Here is a 7,326-nt window from a genome sequence, read left to right on the forward strand (position 1 = left end):
TTCATGAAGTAGGGGCATCGAAGCAGAAAGCAGATTTTCCCAGTTCAGACTGCACAGATGGTACCTCCAGTGTAAGCCATTCACTTGAACGGGTCTGACGAGTATTTATTTTCCAGTTGCAACGTGATGTAGTTATATATACACATTGCTGTAGATCGGTTTCAAATGCAAAGTATAGCTCATATCTACGCGCTGTGTGGTAAATGGTGCATTTATATAGCACCTTTATCCAAGGGGCTTTACATAGATTGTGCATTACATTCTCCCAGTCACACACATTCATAGACTGATGACGGCGGAAACCATGGAAGGCAGAAACCAGAACATCAGGAGCAATTAGGGGTTCAGTGTCTTGCTCAAGGACACTTCGACAGTAACTCTGGGGGAGCCCGGGTTCGAACTGGCAACCTTGCGGTTACCATCCAGCCACTCTACCCCTGAGCCACTGCCGCTCACTGTTTGAGCTTGTACTGTAGATCTGCTATTGTTGTTAAGCATAATCCAGAACTGGCCCACTTGTGTTCAGTCTGACTGACATGGCGGCAGTGAATTCACTTCCGCATTTCCTAGTCGCCTACTCGCTTTAGGCAGTATGTGGAAATGTCCATACTGGCCACATTGAACGGTATCAGGCACGGTCGCCCATAATCCATCTCGCCCTCCATGTTTTTTCCATCGACCGCTCGGTGCCGCGGTTCTTGTATTCTTTATCTTGTTTTACTGAGAATAAGGTTAGAAATACGTTTAGGGTTAGGCATAGTTTTACTGGTTTAAGTTTAGGTATAGAGTTAGGTTTAGGCATAGTTTTACTGAGGTTAAGGTCAGGAATAAGGTTAGGTTTAACCGTTTAAGCATAATTCACTTAGGTTACTTTACGAATACCAGGCCACACAGTTCCGCCAGTGAGTTGGTAAATGGGCAACTCGTCTGGTATGCATTGAATGGTCTTGATAAGAACATACTGGTAATAGGTAACATAACTGATTATAGGTTGATAGATAATGGCCGCGGGCTGGCTGAGCTAAGTCCGTATAGCAGGTCCCACCAACTTGTGTCCTTGCATTGTGCATCTGAGACATGGAATTGAGTTTCTCATCTCTCACTCTCACCATTCTGTGCAAGGCCTTTGGTTATTAGCGATTCACCTTAATTCATATGCTGTTGTTCAAAGACGGGTGCATGTGTTTGGTCCGACGTTCAACAGTTCAACAGGCATTAGTCTGACACCCTACCCCAAACCCACGGGTGAGTTTTAACATGGCAATGCATGTCGGGAGCCACGGGTGAGTCTTCACCCACCACGCCTGGGTCTTAACCAGCCATGTTGTCGGACATGTCGGACTGCCCCCTCAAAGACAGGTGTCCAGAACCTTATATAAGCACTGTACTACCATAGCTTCAGGCCTGGCCTTGTGTTACATGTCATGATTTTACATCTCTCTAATCCTCAAGGAGAATATTTAGATTTCTGTCTCTATAACGTGTCGTGTATGCATTGTTTACGTCCTTTTCATCATTAGGAACGAAGACCGGGAAGAGAGGAATCGAAAGGCCTCGTACGATGTCAAAGAAGGGACCACAGACTGTGAGGACAGGTCGGTCTCATCCATGGCTTCATAATAATAATGAAATGTTACTTGACAATTCATTGTCATTACAAATAATTGCAATTAACAATTTCATTTTTTTATATATATTTTTGGGGGCTTTTTTGCCTTTATTTGATAGATCACAGTAGGTTGACGGGGAACGGGGAGAGAAATGGGGGGGGCAAGACATACAGAAAAGTATGTCGTCAGGATCGGGACTCGAACCCGTCAGTCAGGCTGCTACCCGGACCGTTAGGCTGGCCCAGGCCCATTAGTTTTTATTTTTTTCATCACTGAACATGAATTATTTTAAAAAGTTTGGAGATTTTTAAACATTTGATTATGGCGATTGTGACCATGATCTCAAATCATTGTGATCAGGCGATTATGTAATAACTGTGACAACAGGCCTAACTTCATAATACAAATTGAAAAACAAAACAAAAAAAAGCAATTAAAGCTAAAATCATAGACTTCTCTGCTGTCTGTTCTCTCTCTCTAGTCCTCAGCCCACGTTGGAGGAGGTGCGCTTGTGGGGTCAGTCGTTTGACAAGCTGATGTGCTGCCCGTCGGGCAGGGCCTCCTTCCGCCAGTTCCTTCGCACAGAGTTCAGCGAGGAGAACATGCTCTTCTGGTTAGCCTGCGACGAGTTCACCGAAGAGAGCAACACAGGTGCGATCGAGGAGAAGGCCCGGGTCATCTATGAAGACTACATCTCCATCCTCTCTCCGAAAGAGGTCTGGTTATTTACTCTCAAAACCTTCCTATACGTCAGTAGCCTGGGCAGCATTCCTTTTCGGGTTTATGATCTGGTCGGGAGCGGATGATATCGCTACGTCATGTTGTAGTGTTGTTTTGTAGTCATCAGGCTAGGAGCAATCATCCGGAACTTCCTTTTCCCTCAAACCGATTTTTCTCAATAAAAGCTGCAGGCTACGAGTGCTTTTATTGTTATTCTTCCGCTTTGAGGGAAAGGTTCCAGGTAATTGTTACTGCCTGATGAATACAAAACAATACTACAACATGACCTAGCGATATCATCCGCTCCAGACCGGTTCACACGGCACTTTTGTAACACCGACCAGGCTTTCCTGGTCTGTGTGGAAGAGAAGAAAGCCTGGTGAAGGTTAAAACGTCAGTGGTTTTCAAAGTGGGGCCCGACGGGGACCCCCAGGGGTGCTTGAGGGACTTCCCCAGCTAAATTACTTACTACACACTAAACCCAAGCGTTTAGGTTATAAACAGTTTTAAACACATATTTGTAACACTTTTTAAACGTGTCACAGTGTTTAGATTATAAACAGAAGAACATGTTTAATCCCTGTAACACTTTTTAAACACATGAACGTGTTTAATTTTTACAATCAAAGTCAGTCATATAGGTGTTTATAGGTGTATAGGTGAATTTGAACACTAGGTGTTCTCGTGAGGTGTTTGAGTGAACTCGTGTTCTACTGTATTTTATGACCATTAATAAACACTTGGCATTTTATTATTACACACATGGTTTAAACGCGTCACATGTTCCAGGGATTTACAGTGTATAGCATAGCAAAATCCTTTTAACCAGTTTAACCCTGTTGTATATTTCAGCTTTTATGAAATAGCAGATCTATAGCTCACAAGCTATTTTTGAAAAACTGTGAAAAACCTTGAAATGTTTTTGACCAATAATCTTGAAACTATTTACAATTTAGCAGACACTCTTAGCAGACAAGCTAAGAACCTAACATCCGTCTAACAGAGGAATATTCTATATAATGAAACTATGTGTATACATACTATAGGGTGCTATGAAAGTCACACATCCTGGCACGAAGTCATTTCATGGGTGTCTGCGGCTAAATACATATCATTTTGGGGTGTAGTATGCTATAGGGTGTAGTATGCTATACATACTACACATCGAACAGTGGACATATCTTTCAAGATGTGTCATTGAGACGCTGTCCTTGATTTCTCTTCTACTCCAGGTGAGTCTGGACTCCCGCGTGCGAGAGGTGATCAACAAGAACATGCAGGAGCCCACCTCTCACACGTTTGACGACGCCCAGCTGCAAATCTACACGCTAATGCAAAGAGACTCGTATCCGCGCTACATGAACTCCTCTGCCTACAAAAACCTGCTCAACAGCCTGTCAGAGCAGTCCCCCGAAACTTAGGGTGGCGAAGACCTGTGATCTTTTTAACTCTTGCTAACTCCCCGACCGTCCCCACACACACGCCCACCCCCCACCCCTCCCCTGACCCATTTCTTTAGATGTTCAGTGTACGATTACATGAACCTCCTCCTCCCCCCCCCAGGGATCTCAGCGCTATTGTGATCTGCACCTGACCGAAAGACACTCAGGTCTCAAAAATCTCCCGAGGGCTTGACAGTACTGCTACAGTTCAACATAGCAAAACTCTCCAAAGGAATACTAATACATTTGTTTCCTGTTGTCTTTTGGATAGAAATAATCTATTTTATTTGTGTTGAACGTTTTTTTTTCTGCTTATTTTTTTATGGTCCTTATTTTGTTTTGTATGATTGTTTGAGGGAGAAAATTATTCCTACTGTAGATTATATATTTGAGTTTGTAAATAGTAAAAGAAAAAGGGAATTGTGGGTGTTTTATGGGATTCTATTTACTGCGTATGAAAATCAAAGCTCAAGTCAAAGGCTAAGTGTTAGCTGTACTTGCAGGCAGCTTTGTGGGGTACTGTATGGTTTACCTTGGTTCCAACCTCACCTGTAACAGTGACTTGGCAACTCCAGTTCTTGTACCACTTAAGCCCTAAGCGAAATCTTCAATTTCTTTTTTGAAAATAGCTCATCTACTTCCTTCAGCAGTAATATTTGTATCCTGAAACTAAACCCAAATGCGTTGGAGTATACACACCGGTTCCCCGTTGTCATAATTTCTGTATCATTTGGGACAGAACAGAACTGTTATGAGCTACTTGTGAGCAATTTTCAAAATGGTATATGCCCCAAAATAGGGAAGCCAGGGTTAAAGTGATTTAGTGGTTATGCAGAGAATAAACAAAATGCTAAATCCTTAAACTAAGACTGAGGATTTTGCTGTGTATGTCTGTGCAAACTGGTGGTTCCCTAACAAGTTATGGTGAGTGAAGGGAAGGTACATTACTGTACCTACGCCTTAGTATTTAACTTTATCAGAGACAGGATATTTCATTAAAATGTTACTCATTAAGCAACTCATAGTATTTTGCAATATTCAAAGGTAGTTGTTATTTAGTCAGGCATCAGAAATTTAGAGATTATTTTTTATATATTAAAGATGATTGCCAATATTGGAAAAACCAGCCAGTACAAAAAGTATTATGGACGAGGACACAGTCATAACGTGTCAATTAAAAAGAGGAAAATGAGAGTACTTAACTATAATAAGCATGGCCATTTCCTTGATAGGAAATTGAGTCCTTTGTCATGTTAATGAGATAGATTTAAGATTGCTAATATAGAGTGAATAGTGGCAGTGGTCCATAGCCACAGTGAGCAACTCTGTGACTTATAGTTGAACCCATTCAGGACGGGACCCCTTTTGTTGTTAAGCGTTATGTGGCTATTGGAAAATAGCAACCCGGCCAAATACCATATCATTCTGGGGGTCCTTGAGATGAAAAAGGTTGAGCACCACTGACATAGAAACAGGTTTTCCCAGAAAACTGCTCGGCTCCTGAATCGGCTTCAGGTCTAAAGCCTTGTTATTTTATCATTTTAGTCGATGGTTAAAGGTATATTCAGTGATTTCACTTAATTCAAATATCACTTATTGTTTTGTTTTGTTGTGATAATCCTCTCTACTATAGAGTGTGCTGACCATATAAGGAGTTCCTCCCTGTCCCCAGTTAACCCCTGGAGGTCAAAAAACCTTAGGTTTCGTTTTTGGCTCTCTATCCTGATTGGATGAAAGGCTTAGGTCCCAACCAAAAACGAAACCTACGGTATTTTGAGTGAAATCACTGAATATACCTTTAAAAAGGCCTCTTGGACCAGGCCATATGTTAGCAGTGACACCAAAGCTACCACGTAAACTGTGCTCATACATTTTAACGTTTTCCACACACGAAAATTTGGAGTTGCCAAGTGTCAAATAATATGTATAAATGTATAATGCTAGTTTTAGTTAAATTATTGTTGCCTCACAAACATGTCACTCAAAGACAATATCCTCATTTGGGGAAGTGCCTTGACATTCAGTTTTGTGACATCTTTATCATTGGCAACAGTTGTTTTCAAACACTTGCCATATGGATGGGTATTACTACGTGCACTCTTAAGTCAGTTACTGGAACACATCCCCCCCCACCCCCCTCCCCTCATCGGCCAAGTTATTGCATGTGTTTTGTCTATATTCCTTAGTCATGACTACATTAATCGATTTTGGTAGTTTTACCAAACAGTATGGTTGGCGATGTTGACAACATAAGGCTGATGGGGCTATGGGTGATCTGAACTACTTACTGTCTGCCAATCTGTGTACTACGACACAGTGGCACTTTCTGCTTCTACGTTAAGCCTATACTTTGTTGTTACAACAGTGTTACTCGCCTTTCTAACTAAAAACTGTAACTCCATGTGGGGGGCTAAGTCCGTCGCAGGGCTAAGTATAAAATTGTCGGGCGTCAGGTGGAAACCTTATATGTCCAAAACGGTAACTTGCCAGGAGGACATTGGGGGGAAAAAAACAGAATCGGTTCCAATATAATTCCAATGTAGTTATTCCGTCATGTTTTAGTAGTGAAAGTAGGCGATCCACATTGTGACGTGTTGTGAGCTTGTGGATCAGATATTTTCGCTACTTTTGCGCACCATCGGCATACAGCGATGTATGAAATAGGGCTTTTATTTAAAGAATTAAATAATATACATCAAAAGATGAAATGTGAAGATACCAGGTTTCTGCCCGACAGTGACGATATGGGATTTAGAGTACATTTTCTACTTGATATGTGCAATTTGAGCTGATGGTGACATCACATAGATCAACCTCGAACACAATCTAAGCCAATGGTTTGGAGTGATACTGCCTATAAATGTTTATTCTTCTGTTAACTAGCCTATATGAAATGTGTTATTTTTTTGCGGTATGTTTAATAATTAATACATTAAAGAAATCATGTGAATGTTTACAGTATATGGTTTAGCTTTTTTTCTGTTTCTCTCCAAGAAAATGATGATTTGTGGGCATTTTGATTCTAAAATAAAGCACAATAATTTTACTGACCCGAGTGACTTCATCACAAAAGCATACTGGTACGTTAACGCATGCAGTAAGTTGAATACTTGCATAAAGTGTTGCACCCTGATAATCTTCTGCCAAGTGCAATTCAAAGTATTTCAGGCAGGTTAAGTAAGTTCTTTAAAATATTGCTGAATTGAACAACCAGCATTATGAAAACTGAGCTGAGATCAGATTGACAGTTTTTTTAAAAAAAAGCTATTTTTTAATAGCTAAAGCATAACATGATGCTAACACCAAAAGGGGTTCCCGCCCAAAATGGGTTTTTAAATACTTGTGGATTGTCTATTTTTGCGTGACACTACTATAAAGGAAGTAGGATATTAATTTATAAATATATAAAAAGGTTGAAATAGGGAGATATGTTTCCGCTGGTCAGAAACGATCGAGTGGTTGCACCTGGGAAAATACACAACAGGTAATTGTGTGCTCGTTCAGCAAGACATTATATTGTCCCTATTCAGATTAACAATGAATATTCACATTCA

The 7,326-nt window shown here is 40.9% G+C and overlaps 1 protein-coding gene across 1 annotated transcript in view; it reads left to right on the top strand.

Moving 5' to 3' along the window:
* The window catches only part of LOC310870711 (regulator of G-protein signaling 20-like), a gene marked incomplete at both ends in the record, with an annotated part of 15,889 nt that extends 12,138 nt beyond the window's left edge, over positions 1 to 3,751 (top strand). The window contains 3 exon segments of the mRNA XM_083781984.1: positions 1,521 to 1,595; positions 2,092 to 2,326; positions 3,563 to 3,751. Coding sequence (XP_083638110.1) covers positions 1,521 to 1,595; positions 2,092 to 2,326; positions 3,563 to 3,751 — 499 coding nt within the window.
* Positions 3,752 to 7,326: the final 3,575 nt, after the last annotated feature.

The sequence above is a fragment of the Protomyctophum parallelum genome (genome assembly GCF_964188405.1).
Source record: "Protomyctophum parallelum genome assembly, chromosome: 14".
Taxonomy (NCBI): domain Eukaryota; kingdom Metazoa; phylum Chordata; class Actinopteri; order Myctophiformes; family Myctophidae; genus Protomyctophum; species Protomyctophum parallelum.